This window comes from Calonectris borealis, chromosome 6 (assembly GCF_964195595.1).
Source record: "Calonectris borealis chromosome 6, bCalBor7.hap1.2, whole genome shotgun sequence".
In the NCBI taxonomy this organism is placed as follows: domain Eukaryota; kingdom Metazoa; phylum Chordata; class Aves; order Procellariiformes; family Procellariidae; genus Calonectris; species Calonectris borealis.
In genome coordinates, this window is record NC_134317.1 from 622545 (window position 1) to 637024 (window position 14480).

The following is a 14480-nucleotide window of genomic DNA, read 5'->3' on the forward strand; positions in this document are numbered from 1 at the left end:
TGACTCGGTAAGGGTAACAGTTCAAAATTCAGCTGTCCTTTATGCCAGTGTATGAAGTGTATGCAGTATGACTAACAAACTGATTTTTTTAAAGCCTGAGAAAAGCTTCTTTCTGAAAATTAAGTTATTTGGTTTCAAGATAATACTACTTATCTGTGAATTTTGGTAGTCAGAAAGGTGGCTTAAATGTTAAATAGTGCCTGAAAATCAAGTACCCAACTGGCACAAGATCAGTTGGTGCGGTATCCAGCTGCTGCAAAACTTAAAGTTTGTGCCAACTTATGTGCCTGTAAGCTTATATGCACATTTATGTGTGTATTTATAGAAAAAGAAAAATGTAAGTGATTGCGATGCCAGTTCTCACCCCTCTGAGAATAGAGAGGGCTTTGCAGTAATGGTCAGTATTTTGAAAAGCAGCTCACCAAGGACACACATTCTGAGCTCTCTAAACTACTGACTCATCTGAAACCCTTAAAGAGTGTCAAAATGTGCAGCAGAAAAACCATTTAACAACATAATCATTAAGCTAAAAGCAAAATAAGAAAAACAAGAGTCTCCTCACTGGACAGTGTTCTACAAAATAGAGAGTTCACTATCTCCTGCAAAGTTAATGACCAGGACTGTATTTCTGTAAGCTGCAGCAGAGCAAACCTCACCTATCAAATTAGGCAAAATATTAAAGCATCATATTTCTTTTCCTGGAGTGGTTTTAAATTATTTTTGCAAAGGACTTAAGGTACATTGCTGTTAGTATAGAATTTTCTTAAGTGGACTTTGGACTTAGCAGAACTGAGTTGGAATGGTAGGTTAGATTGCACATTAAGTGACGGGTGATTTTGTTCCCATTCTGCGAGGACACTGGCTCCTGTCCTGGGATTCCTCCCCTGTCAGCTCAATATTTGAGCCTAAAAACTGCAATCTCGGAATGGAAACTAGGAACCAATCTCCTTTTCTTGTAAAAACTGGAGTTTGCTTTTTCATGGCAGCAAACTGAATGTATCCCAGATCAAAGTGCTGGTAAGTTGTTGGAGTAGCTCAGGGGGACCATGAAAGTGGGGTCCCAGCGCCAGGAGAGCCCATCGGGGAAGCACCCTGGATGGCCCCACTCCGCCGCCGGCCCCATGCCCCAGAAACGGACCTCTGCGGACGGGAGGAGGCAGCGTGACAACGTGCAGTGGGGTGACGAGAGAGACGCAGAGAGAAACCCGCACATTCGGAAGGCAAATCGAGCTGTAGCCAAGTGTGTGGAAATATTTCTGGGACCAGAGGTTGCTGATGAAGCAGACTTTAGGATACTGACTGGAGAACGAGTGCCTTGGGGACAGCCCCTCGGCATGTCTGTATCTTTAGACTTACACGTTTCATTCTTTTAATGTTGTTAATATCTTAAGATCCTCTCCCGTGCTTTTCGAGACATTAAAATTTTGTTTACCAGAACTCTTAAATCCTGTAAGTTACTGCTCCAAAGGTGTCAAAATTCATTTGGAAGCAAGTTTGTTAGTGAACCTTAAGAACCGGAAGGGATTTCAGTGCAAAATTCTTCAGGCTGTAGGTGACCCCCTGCGGAAAACCCCTCCCCTGAACCCAGGCACAGCTTAGTCTCTCACAGCTTGCGGAGACACTTAAAGATGATGTTCTGGATCGCTGATTAGCAGATGAGTGTGAAAGATGCAGTCCCTGGCAGTTACCTCAAATCAGTAAGGTGTGCTCCCCGACCCTTTCCTGCTCGGGTGTCCCCGTGTGCCCCGCGCCCAAACCTGCCGACCATGCGACGGGGGCGAAGCTGCTCCCGCGCAGCCGGGACAGTCTGCGCAAGGTCGGCTTCCCGCACACCGACCTCTTGTGTTCAAACACTCTGGTACAGTTTTTGACGGATCTTTAAGTGTTGTATGAATGAAAGTCTGAACAGCCTTCGTAACAGCAATGAGTAACAATAATGGTCACAAATGCGGATTAATTTTGCATGTCATTTACTTAGGTTTTGGCTTTATGCCAAATGCAAAGGAATCTCCTTCCTAGAAGATTGCTGTGGACAGGAGCGGCCCTCACGGGACAGTCCTTTGCGACCACTGAAGAGGGGAGTGAGGAGCGTGCAGTTCGGCAACACAGTCTTAATTTCTGTGCAAATTTTGGTTGGAGCTCTCCTTGGGTGTGCAAGTGTGTTGGCGCAATTCAAGCCGCATTGGAGGTCCCCAGCTCCTGCACAGCGGTGTTCGCTGGATCCGGCTGCCCCGCTCGGCCGCAGAGGGCACCCGCCTGTGGGAGCGCGTCGTGACTGAGTCTGTCTTTTCCATTTCCCACAAAAAGGGTCTGTGGTGTGCCGGTGTGGGTAGGTCCCGCACGCCTGCTCCTGGCGCGGCAGCGCTGGGGGCACAAACGTGCACTGCGCCGGCTGGGACCCGGCGCCCCGTTGCTCGTGCTGCATCGCCCGTCAGTTGCTGGAGAAAAGCGCGTTTCCTGCCGGAGGGCGCAGCCCCAGGCGCTTTCGGATGAAGGCCGCGATCAGGCGCTGGGGCCGCTGCTGGTACTCCCGCAGCACCTCGCGGGGCGCCCGGATCTGGTCCCCCTCCAGGCGGTCCAGGAGCGCCACGCAGACGACGGCGGCTGTGGGACGGCCAAAGTGCTGCGTTACCTCGCGCGTGACAACAGGCACCCGCCGCCTTAAAACGCTGCCCCGTGGGGAAGGAGAGGAGGCCCTGCTCCCGCTGCCTCCCCAGGGCTCGCTGGGGACGCCCCGGTGCCCCGGAGGGGCCGGAGCAGCAGGACCCCCGGGAGCCGCTGGCCACAGCACCGCTCTGCAGGCGCCCTCCGCTCACCCCGTTTCTTTTCCAGCAAAATGGGGAAAGGCAGCTACAGCGGCTCCGCCAGGACTTGTTTAAGGCTGGGAGAGGGATGAGGGGGGATTAAGTTTTGTTTTGTCCAACACGCGCTCAGGCCTTTTTAAACAAATTTGGTTTTTATTGAGCCACAAAATTTGTTTTAGTGTACTTTTCTAGTGAAAATCATTAGGAATGCGTTTTTGGCCTTCAGGTCGTCTGAATCTCGCCCCAAACCGAACCCTCAGGTCGGGCTAAGCCGGGGAGCGCGGGGGTGCGGGAAGGACGCGGAAGCGGCTGCGGGAGGACTCACCTTTCAGGCCACACAGCCCGCACAGGGCAGCGAACGCCGTGGACTCCATTTCAATGTTCTTCACGCCGGCGTCATAAGCTCTTTTCAAGTACTCTAACTTTTTTTCACTGGAAAAAGAGCACAATGCTCCGTCTAATCTCCCCTGACCTTGAAAGGAAGCAGAGAAGTGTCACTGCTGGCCCTGCGTGGGTTTACAGTCGTGGTGAACGGGGTGTCCTTTCAAAGGGAAAGTCCAGCAGCGCCTATGGTTTGTCTGAAGCTGACCGAGTTTTCCTTTGAATAGTTACTTAACTCATATTAACCTCGGTGTTTAAAGCCAGTGCGCTATGTCTCTGTATAGAGAAGAAAATCACACAGGTTTTAACACTTGTAAAAAGGACGAGTAAGCCCACGGGTGTTGAGTACAGGGGGCATATTGCACCCTGCAGGGGCAAGTCATTGCAGCTTCTCTGAGGGCCACGGTGGGCGGCAGCTGCGAAGGTCTGCCAGGTTAAATCCAAAAAATGCCCAACTACTGTGGAAGAGGGGCATAGCAAGCTGTGCAGAATGGCAAAACTGGGGAGAGGAAAACCCCCTTAATTTTAGGTTTAATTTGTTGAAGTGGCTGCCATGGATGGCAGGCAGCTGGAGCCGCTCGCGAGTGGCGTTCCCTGCTCGGGCGGCTTTGGTGCTGGCCGGGGAGCTGGGTCCCAGGGCACTGGCACCGGTGCTGGTGCTCCCTCCCACGCCCGCCGCAGCCCCGGGGCATCGCCGCAGGCAGGACCCGACGCTGTGCTGCGTTCAGGTGCGGGCACCCACCCTGACCCTCTCCTCTAACTGCACTGGTGGCTTTGGCTGTCCTGCAGCCGCACCTGGGTCCACAGAGCGGCCCCGTGCCCGGTGCAGCTACTCCTCTCGCACAGTATGTGAAGTCCTTCGTGCAAGCAAAACGTATACCTGTGGCTGTGCTCACCCGGGCAGAGTGCTTCCTTTGATTGCTGTCCCTACAATGGCTTTTTGTTTAAATAAAACAGGGTCTTGAGCAATACACCGATGGTCACATTTGCAAGCAGGTCCAAAGGTTTATAAATAGTCCTCAGACTATTAATTTTTCATTTATTACATTTCATCTACTCTGTAATCAGCATGTAATTTTGCAAAGGAAACGGTTCCAGAGTAACCAAAGTTTGTTTACATAAATGTCACGTGCTTCCTGACGTTTTTCTAGTGTTTGGTAGTTCTGAAGTTACAATCTTCTTGTAGGAAACAACCCAGCGTAACCCATCTGCTAGGCTTGCTACCGAATTGTGGACGAGGGACTGTTTTCTTTGCCAGGGTGAGGCTAGCGGCCTCCTGCTTTTGGAGGGTCTGCGACCGCGCGTGGCTCCCATGTAATGGCTGGACTGGGGGGCAACCGAGGTCCCCCCAGGCACCTGCATTGTCCCAGCGAGCAACCGCTGCTGGGTGGATTTCGCTCTTGATCTGCCACCAGCTACAGCAGCGCTGTCCTGCAGGTGACATTACCAAATTTAACTGTCAGACGCACGAGAGACCAATTGGCAGAGTAGGCCTCACCCTGGCAAAGTGCTGAAATTGGTACTGCGTCTTCTGAAGGGCACCCTGCTCTGACCGCTGAACAGGCTCTAACGTATCAGGTGGGTCAGCTCCTGCAGTCCTTCTTAGGCTTTAGTAGCGCGGATAATTACGTAGGAACATAAAGACTTGGCATTGTGTTTGGGGCGAGGAAGAACAGTCAAAGATCACTTTACCTTCATAGAAGTCGTAGGTGCACATGGTATGGCCGATGAGCGTGGGAAAGTCAAGAATCTCCTTGCTGCAGGCGAGTAGTTCCTCCGCGAGGTCCTTGTCCAGCTCAGTGCTCCGCACCACCACATCGTCCAGCACCACCTGCTCAAACTGTGGCCTGAAGGAGGAGTCCACTGCGGTGTCCGTGATCACAACAGACCCGGCCTCGATCCCTGTGAAAACGAAGGCTGAGGCTAAGCCAGAGCTCATAACACTTGTGACCTGCTGCAAAACTTCAGCATGACAGAAAAATCTCTATAGACCTCTGTGTGACTGTGGGGTTGTTCTTCCTAGTGAGTAAACAGGTGTGAGAGAATAATTGAAATTCATGCAGCAGCACAGATGTAGAAGTAAAATGTACAGAATCAGCACACGATGAGTGATTATGGGAACGTGCTGAGTGACAGCATTTTAATTGCTTCTGGCTTGCAGAGATCATGCCCCACCACCGGCTTGTGTGGGCGCGAGCAGCACCACTGCCCCAGCCGGGGGTCCCACCAGGGCGGAGAACTGCAGGCACCGGGACAGCCGGGAGGATCTCAAAGCATGAGAGTGACTTCCAGTCAAGTGTTTTCTGTTTGAAAAGTGATACCCAATTATTGTGAATTCAAGGCCTTTGTTCATTATGAAAATGTGCCCTCTGCTAAGCCAGTCGCTAGAAGTTTGCTGGGTTTTAACCTAAAACAAAATATCATGTTGTTTGATATTTGGGGACCTGACAAAATCCCAAAGCTCATAATAACATGACCTACTGCTGAGAATATTTTTTGTTAATACCCTCTTTGCCCAGACAAAAGACCTTGGATAGCTTACCTAAGCCTCCAGAAGTACCAATGCGTATAATAGTAACGTCTCGGCATTTTGCATGGTGCAGCAGTTTGATTAGTTCATGAAGCATGATGGAAATGGAAGGGATGCCCATCCCGTGCTGTTGGGAGGAGAGAAAACAAAAACGTCATTCCCCGTAACGCTGTGGCAGGTGACAGGTAGGTGACTGCAACGAGCCCAGGGTTACGCTGTGGCCTCTTTCCACTGATGAGGCTAACAGCGATTTTTTGAGGGGGGAGAGACATCTCAGGCTCTATGTAGCCTGTCCAGGTAAAGCATCTAATCCTCTTCTCCTCCCCTTGGTGCTTTTAGGGCTCTTCTTATCAATAGAGCTGACGTTCATCCCTAGGGACCGGTATGTCAGGCATACAGATGACATCTCTCCTTCAAGAAAAGTCTCTCCACGAACGCATCCCGATGGCTGAATGCTCCAAGACCTTCCCCTCGTGTTGCCCGTCCTTACGCCACGTGCTGACTTCCATTCTTTGTCGTGTCCTGCTTGTACTCTTGGAGTGGTGAATTTCAGTGAGGACAACCCGAGCCTCTGCTTCTCCGGTCGCCTCCCAGCCCATCCTCGCCCCACGCCGGGGCACCTCCGCCCGCATTGCTGGGCGCGAAGCACGACGGATGGGTTTGTGCCCCTCGGTGAGGACCGCTTTCAGAGTCGGGTGTTTGCTGCATGAAGCCTCGTGCCTTGCAGACCGCCTGTCCTGCTTCCTGGCTCGCATCACCCACCCTGGTGTCCCTCCGTCCCCAGCGCCTGCCTGGCTGCCTGCAGGCTCTCCCCTCCGCTGGCACCCCGTCCTCTGCCACGGCTGGTGGTGCCCCGCTGCCGCGCCTCTGGGCTGGCAGGTGTTTTGCAAATGTTGAGCTGTTGAGGCTGCCTCTGCTTTCTGCCCAGCGCTCCCTCACGTGATCATCTTAGTTTTCTGCTCCATCGCTCAACCACCGTCCTTTTCTCGGCTTCACCTTTAAAAACAAAAGGTGTTTGGTGGTGTGGGGTTTGGTTTTTTCCCCATGAAAAGTGCCCCACATTTTTTTTGTTTTTGCTATCGTGTTCAAAAACCTGAAGGAAGCATATGTAAAGAAGCACAGCTAATTTAACATATGCAGTTTTCGTATTGCTTTGTCTCTTTTCATTTGGCTGTGAGACTGATGGTCTATTAGGTTTGTATCATGTTTTAAATATGAAAACATTTTGCATGTTGTTATTCTGGAACATCAGCCTGACTTATTTGCCAATGCCTTAAAAATTTATTCTCACTGTAAATATTCAAAGCAGGAAACTCTGTTCCTGCCTCCGGTATGTTTGAGTTCATTTGTGTTTCTAAGCAACTTGCAAAAATGTGATGTTGGCAGCTGCTCTGCGTGAAGCGTTTTGGGGGAGGCTCGCTGCATGCTCTGCCCTGTGTCTCTTTGCAGGGACGAGCCCGGGGGTCGATGCCTTCTGCATTGGTGCAAAACTGGTGCACGGCCAAAAGCTCAGCGTCGGCTTTTCTTCTAGCTGTGTCACAACTGCTGCCAGATTGGGGAATAGCAAAACTTGTGGTTTTTTTTCCTCTTGGATCCTGTCAGATTGACTCCCTCAGGCTTTTCCGTCGGTCAGGTTTGGTTTGGTTTTGTCAGAGGGACCAAACGCGAGCTCTGTTGTGTGAGTGATGCCGCCTCCTGTGAATCAGATTTAAGACTAATCTTGTGCCTGAAGAAATGATGGCAGGACCGAGCCTTGGGGTGTGAGCACCCACCAGCAGAGCCTGTATTTGCTTTTTCCTTTGTGCAGTGCCAAAAGTTCTGCTGCTGTTAAAGAATAATTAATAACACAGCAAGTTTTTTACTTCAGAGCTCATGTCAATGTAATACTTCCAGCAATATTTCATAGCTCATGCGTGGTGGGAAGTGGTCTCCGCCTCTTGAATTGCCAGACTGCTGAGCTGAGCAACACACGTGCGTGTTGATTTTTAATACAATGCTTTTTAAACTGAGCATGTAGGGTGCTGAGAAATATCATTCAAACAGAAGCAGCTTTACCATGGCTGAAAGGTTACTGGTGGTAATGGCTGAAAACTGAAAAGAGGGAAAATATCTGCCGGTGGGTGTTGCGGGAAGCGGAGGCACGGAAGGGAGAGGTCATGCTGGCCACCCGCCCTGCCGCCGGGGCAGACGGGGCCCCTGCGCCCGCCCGCTGCGGGACCACGCCAGCAGCACAGACCCCGGGGCCGGGGCTGCAGTGAGTGCCCAGGATGGAAAACGCGTGCGGTGTGGTGCGGTGCAGCACGGCGCGGTACTTACACTGATGGAGAGCACCGGCCCAGCCCGGTACATGGCATACCGGTCCGTCCCCGCGCAGATGTCTGCCAGGTCCTCCCCGTCGCCCGTCAGTCCCAGCTCCTTGTGCATGAACTGGGCAAATGCCCTCATCCTGTTTGGGCTGCCACCAACGCAGACAAACTGGATGTAAAATACAAATGTGTTGGTACTTTTTAGCTAAAATAGGTACCAGGATTCAGTCGTAATCTGGCAGTGGTGGGCTGCACCGGACACGTCTCCCCAGAGAGCGCAGCAGGATGCCGCTTCCTTGCAGGCAAGCAGGGGACATCAGAACAGAGGGTCTCAAAAACAGGAATTAATGTGAAAAGCAAACTGTTATTCCTTCAGGGTTGTGACTATGCTAGGTCCAGACAGCTGTACAGCTGCAGATACTGGGTATCAGTCCCAGGCCAAGAAAATGTAAAATAATTCAGCAAATTTAAGCTGTTAGTATTCCTACTGACAGCAAAGCAAAACCAGATGTTGGAGTAGCTTGTCGTTTAATTTATTCTATCACCAGTGTTGACTGCAATTAGTGAGCACTGCTGATGACACAGAGGCCATAAAGTTAGGGAGAAAAAGGACGAATTTTACATATTAAAAGAAAAAATGCTCCCTGAATGTAGGAGGGGGACCAGCATGCGGCTGCAAGGGCAGCGCTGCTGATCCGGCTGCCAGTGGCGCAGGGGAGCGGGAGCCCGCGCGTGGCAGCGGCTGTGCCGGGCTGCTCGAGCCCTGGGGCATCGCGGCTCTTCCCCCGTGCCGCTGGGGAAATGCTCCCATTTAAAATGGAAGAGGAACGCGGTTGTGACAGGCTGGTTTTGACAGCAGGTCTCAGCCAAAAATACAACATCCTCTTTCCCTTGTCTCCAGTAGATGATGATCAGATGCTTTGAACAAATGCTTCCTCCGTCTGTCTTCTATCATGGGGGCCAATATAAAATCAGGTTTTACGGAACTGCAGGTTTTTAAAAGGATAATTTTCTATTGGGATTTCTGCCCCAAACAAGCAAGGACGGACCACCTCCCTGCCCGGGCTGCCTGGGTCGCTGCGTCCCTTTGCCGAGCAGCCGGGCCCCGTCCCCGGCAGGAGCACCCGCAGCAGCGGGGCCCCGGCACGGGACAGCAGAGCTGCGGGACGAGGGGCTGGGGAGCCCTGCGGGGCTGGGAGCTGCTGCCTCGCTTTTGCACCTGCTATTTACCTTTATGTCCCCAAACATGGCCGGCAGGTTGTGCGTCTTTGTTCCCAAGGCCAAGTGATACAGAACATCCTCCTCCATCGAGTCCAAGTGCGGGTTTTTAATGTGGACAAGCCCACTGCTGCAGGGAGACGGGGTGAAGATGGGTCAGGGGCACTGGCAGTGCCCGTGGGAACAAGGACAGGGCAGGACGGGGTGCGGGGTGGCCGGGGAGCCCCCGCGAGGGGCACGTGTGGCCCCGATGTCAGGGAAGGGACAGGACAGGGACGAGCCAGCTCTGCGTGGCGTCTGGGATGGCTGCCTTTCTGTCAGAGCCCTGCTGTCACACGAGCTGTCCTCCTCCTTACATCCATCACTGTTGGTAACCTCTCTGACACCTCTCTTACTATGTCTGCGTATTTGGCAAAAAACGTTTCTCAATATTTATCATTGATTTTGTCAATGGCAACCTTAGCTCTTTCTTTCATATAATTCTGCCAGAAATATCTAGCGGGTAATATACTGTGCTATTTTGTATGTGACAGCTTATTAAGCTCTTAGCAAATTGGGACTTTATATTTATATTGTCCCAAATAACTGCCTAGCAGTACAAGTGCAAATTAAATTCAGATTCTGCAAACAGCGGGAGGCCAGTCTGCCTTCCCTTTCCACCTGCTTTAATAGAGAGAAAGCAGCTAAGTAACAATGCAGGTCATTTTATAAATAAGGCTTAAACAAAACCCAGAGAACATTTTTCTTGTCTTATTAGAACAAACTCAAACCCTCCCCTGTTACTCACCCGGAGTAACCTGTTGTTTCGGTCATAGCGGCTCTACCAGAGCCAGCTGAAAGCGATACTCTGCAGAAGAGGTAAGGAAAACACCCCGCTATTTCTTCAGCTGTTGGGTTTTGGAGCTTAGAAGAGGTTTAAGGGGCTCTGCAGGGGGTTAAATACCCTCCCTCTGCCTTGTGCGGCTCCCAAGATCAACAGTGGCCGGTCCCCCTCCGCCCGTTCCCCTTTGCCCCATCAGGTGCGAGAGGTTTCTCCTCGGGGCCGGGGCCCTGGTGCGTCCCAGATTGGCTGTTTTTGCAGGTGTGTCGCCGTTACCCTCGACTCGCCTTGCGGCGGCGGGGCCGGGGCCGGTGACCCGCTCGCCCTCCGGCCGGCGGGGCGGGCGCCGGGCGCGTGGCAGGCACACGTGCGTGCCGGGGCGCAGGCCCGCCCGGCTCTGGCGACGGCTTCGCGCCGAGGGTTGGAGTTGGCTGCCGCGGCGCTCCTCCCCCGGGCCCCAGGGATCGAAACGGCGCTCCCGCCCCGGGCGCCGGCTTCGGACCGTGCCGTTCTCGGGCCCCGTTCCGCGCAAATCTGAAACCGCCCTGTGTTTTCCTCAGGTGCGCAAAGGAGGCGTGAAGGCTGTAGCGAACCTCCGCGGGCCCTGCAGAGGGGCGGCGGCGCATGAGGAGCGGCTGCGCCGCAGCCCCGGCTCGGCAGCGCGGCTCGCAGCTGCGGCAGCCCGGGCTGTTTCGCGGGGCCCCGTGCGGGCGCGGATCAGCCCGTGCCAGCCGCGCAGCTGCCTCGCGCCCGGTGCTCGCAGGTCGGCGTGGCGCCAGCCTGCCCGGGCGCCCGGAGGGATGCGCTGCCGGGGGGACAGGGCGCGGTGGGGCGGCTGGCTCCAGGGCCGGGGCGCGCGCAGGATCCTGGAGCGACTGATCCTGGCCTGGAGAGGCCGGTTTTATTCTCAGCAATGGCCAGACAATGATTTTTGTTCTCACTGTCCGCTCAGAAGAGGTTTAAGGGGCTCTGCAGGGGGTTAAATACCCTCCCTCTGCCTCGTGCGGCTCCCAAGATCAACAGATCTCACTGACCGTTTCGGTCCCTTCAGGACCGTTTGCGGTCGGGGTGTCAGCGGCAGGCTTGCCCCGGTCCCGGCAGCGTGAACTGCAGGACGCCGAGCGAGGCTGCGGGCGCTCGGTCTCTGCCGCGGTGCTTCTCAGGTTCGTCTCGTCAGCAACGAGCTCCTTTTGAGACAGATGTGCACGAGCGTCCTGTGCTTCGGGAGCGGGAGAAGACCGGAGATACTGGTGCTACTGCCTGTCGTGACTCGATGTGAGATGCTGCCCAGGAAGATATTTTAGGCAGCGGCTGGAGGGGCAGAATCTGGCATTGGCCAGATTGGCCTCTGGGAATGGTAGATGAAAGCTCTGGTTAATTAGATGAGTGTTAGGTAATTAATTACCATGAACTGAACCAATAAACGTGTCTGATTTCAGTGCAGATTTTGTCAGCCAATGCATTTGATCTGCTGCAGTCTCGCATCACTTCTCTGTGATTTACGTGGTCGCCATCGCAGGTCCCCCGGCTGTTACAGCAGAGAAGGAGAAGCACGAAGAGTCTGCAGAGATGGCCAGCATGCTCGTTACAGCCTCTGGGCAACCTTAATTGCCTAGAGAGGTTTTTATTATTTTATTTTTTTAGCTTTGACAACTTTTGTAATTGGAGCTGTGTGCACGTGGCAGGGCCTGGCCGGCTGTGGGCTTTGTAGACTGAACCGTTCAGATCCGGCGTGGGGGGCCGGGCATCCTCGGGTGCTGGTGGGCTCCTGCACCCAGGACCCCGGCCTGACCACCCCTCTGTCCCCGGCCGGGGACGGCCGAGCAGCCTGGGTTGCCCCCCCCAGGGGAGCTGATGCCCCCCATGCCCCTGGTGCAGTAGCTGGTCCTCCACCGTCCTGCCTTCGCCTGGTCACTGGCCATGCCCCCATCTCCAGGGTCCTGGGCTGAGTGCCAGGCTCGTGACACGGGGCAACCGGCAGTCCGGAGTTAGCACAAAATCCTGCCGCTGGCTGGGTGCTCGCCTGTGGCAGGCAGGTCTTCTGCGTCCTGGGCTGCAAGGTGTCGCGCCAGGCCGGGTGATGGGGCTGCCGGGCTCACCACCCTGCTCCTGCCCGCCTCCCCTCCTGCTGCTGCGGCATTCCCCCCTCTTTTGGACTGGTATTTAACAATGGCTTTGTCTTCTTTCAAAGTGATTTGCAAGGCCGCCTCCATCCAGATGCCTTTACCCTTTGTGCCTGGTGGTTTTCTTCCTTGCTATTTAGCTGGTTAATAAGCACTAAAAATAAATGAAAGAAAATCAAAGCACGATTACCATCCATTCAAAGCTGCAGCCCTAGTTAAAAACATATTGTGTGTGGCCCACTTGCAGCACATCACCCAGGCAGTAATGAGGCCTGTTTCACTAACGGGGCAGGGAAGGTAATTGCTGTAACTGAGGCAGTCTTTTGCTGGGCAAATACGTGTCCAAACCCTTAAAATTGCAAAACACTGTATAAAAGCAAATAAGTGTTACAAACTAGTGGTACAGAAAAGTGTAAATTGGGTATCTTGCCCAAGACGGGGTCAGGATGGATCTGAGGAGGGATGAGAGCAGAGCCCTTACGGATGCTTCAGACTTGCTGGAGTAGTACCAAAGTCAGGCTGGAATGATTGCTCTGCTCTGGGGAAGTTCTCCCCTCCCTTGACGCTGTTAACACATGCCTGCCAAAGAGGACTTACTACTGACGCTCCACAGCACTCCTGAAGAATAAGAATCTGGAGTCTCTTTTTCCTTTTAGAGTGCACCATGAGGTACACAGAAAAAACTTTCCTTAGGGATATCCACACATCTTCCTCCTGCAGCCTTGGACTGCCTAAGTCCCTCAGTGCAATTCCTGTATTCTTCAGCGTAAAACTCAATGTTTCAGGCACATGGCAGTTAATGCGGTGACTGTCGTACAGATCTTTACAGTTTTGTCCAATTAGCATTACTTGATTTAGAGGGTACAATAGGGAGGTTTGCTACTCGCACAGAGCAGCTGTAAACGCTCTGGGGGAGGTGAGATCACGGTTTAGGCTTCCCTCGGGTTCGCCTGCTTCCCTGGGCGCGTGCTTGTTTGGTGGAGGGAAACAAGGTTCCTCTGCCCCGCGCCTGCCATTAGCGTCCCTCGCTCCCCGATGGAAACGCCTTCCCCGCCGGGGGCTCCGGCCCCGCGGGAGGAGCAGAGCCAGGAGGGAGCGCCGGCTTCTGCCCCCGCCCGTGTGCCGCCAGCCGCGCTCCCCACGTGCCCACCACCGCACGAGCGTGGATGGGCTGAAGCCAGGGCGGTTACCCGGCCATCGTTAAGAGGCTAATTTGGCACGCGGGGCCTGTACTATCGTTGATGATGCACGAAGAAGGAACAGCTTGTGCGTTGAGCCCAGATGAGTCTGTGGGATGAGTGGGCACAAAAATCACCTGCTTGTGAAGGGAGCGCAGCTGATAGGGAAGGAACGGCACCAGTCCCTCACCCCGCTCCATCGTTTTCCAACGGCCCCAGCGCTGACTTGCAATCCACAGCCCCGAGGGGATTCGGAGGAGGAGGGACCTTGGTCTCCCCCCGGCACGGTGGCGTCTCGGCCCCTGTGAAATGCCGGCTGTGCCGCGGGCTGAGCCCATCCGTGGGTGCCCTGCGACCCGCAGGGCACGGCTGGGCAGGGGCTTCATTGGGAGCAAGTATTCAGCGGTGCTGGAGGGAAAGACAGGATTTGGCAGAATGCTGGATGGACAGGCAGACGGATGGACAGACAGACGGATGGACAGACAGATGTCGTCATGTGAGTGGCCCTGCGGCAAGGCGGGAGTGCGTACGGCCCCGAGCCAGCGCGCTCCCCTGGGCGGAGGTTGCTGCCTTGGTCTGTCACATGCAGTGCTTCCGTGCCTGCCCCTTCGCCGCGTTTCACGGCTGAGTATTTGTGGACACGCCAGGCAAGGCCTGCACCTGCGCGATTATAAACTGTCTCGTGAGAAAATAATTTCCTGGAGCACACGGACAGCTTCTTGAGTTAAATATTTACTTATGAACTAAAAATAATATTCCCGCGCACCCAGCTGCCATTCGTGACGTCCTTGCCTGGTGGTCAGTGAAACCCCGTCCCGGACGCGCCGCAGCCCTCTGCCCCTGGTGTGCTCGGCCCCGGGCAGGGAGCCCCCCGCACCCTGCCCGTGGCAAAGGGGCAAGATTTTGGAGGGTGGCCCTGCTGAGCGAGCAGAGACAGAGATCTCCTGGAGCCATACCTCTGCCTGGAAAGGTAGGCTGAGAAATCGTGAGTAAGCAATGTTCCTGTGGTGTTTGTCCCTGCTGTGTTCAAGGTAAAAGGAACAAGCGTGTCCTTTTTAAGCAAACACAATTGCACCAAGGGAAACAGTTGACTTGTGCTTTTGGCTTCCCAGAACCGATG

General features: G+C 54.0%; 1 protein-coding gene across 1 annotated transcript; it reads right to left on the reverse strand.

Moving 5' to 3' along the window:
* Positions 1–1953: 1953 nt before the first annotated feature.
* Positions 1954–10145, reverse strand: UPP2 (uridine phosphorylase 2). Its single transcript, XM_075152610.1, has 7 exons — positions 10027–10145; positions 9252–9369; positions 8032–8190; positions 5728–5842; positions 4878–5087; positions 3130–3276; positions 1954–2604 (listed from the first exon to the last, which is right to left on the reverse strand). Exons 1-7 carry the CDS (start codon positions 10050–10052, stop codon positions 2432–2434), a joined length of 948 nt encoding a protein of 315 aa, XP_075008711.1. The 5' UTR covers positions 10053–10145; the 3' UTR covers positions 1954–2431.
* Positions 10146–14480: the final 4335 nt, after the last annotated feature.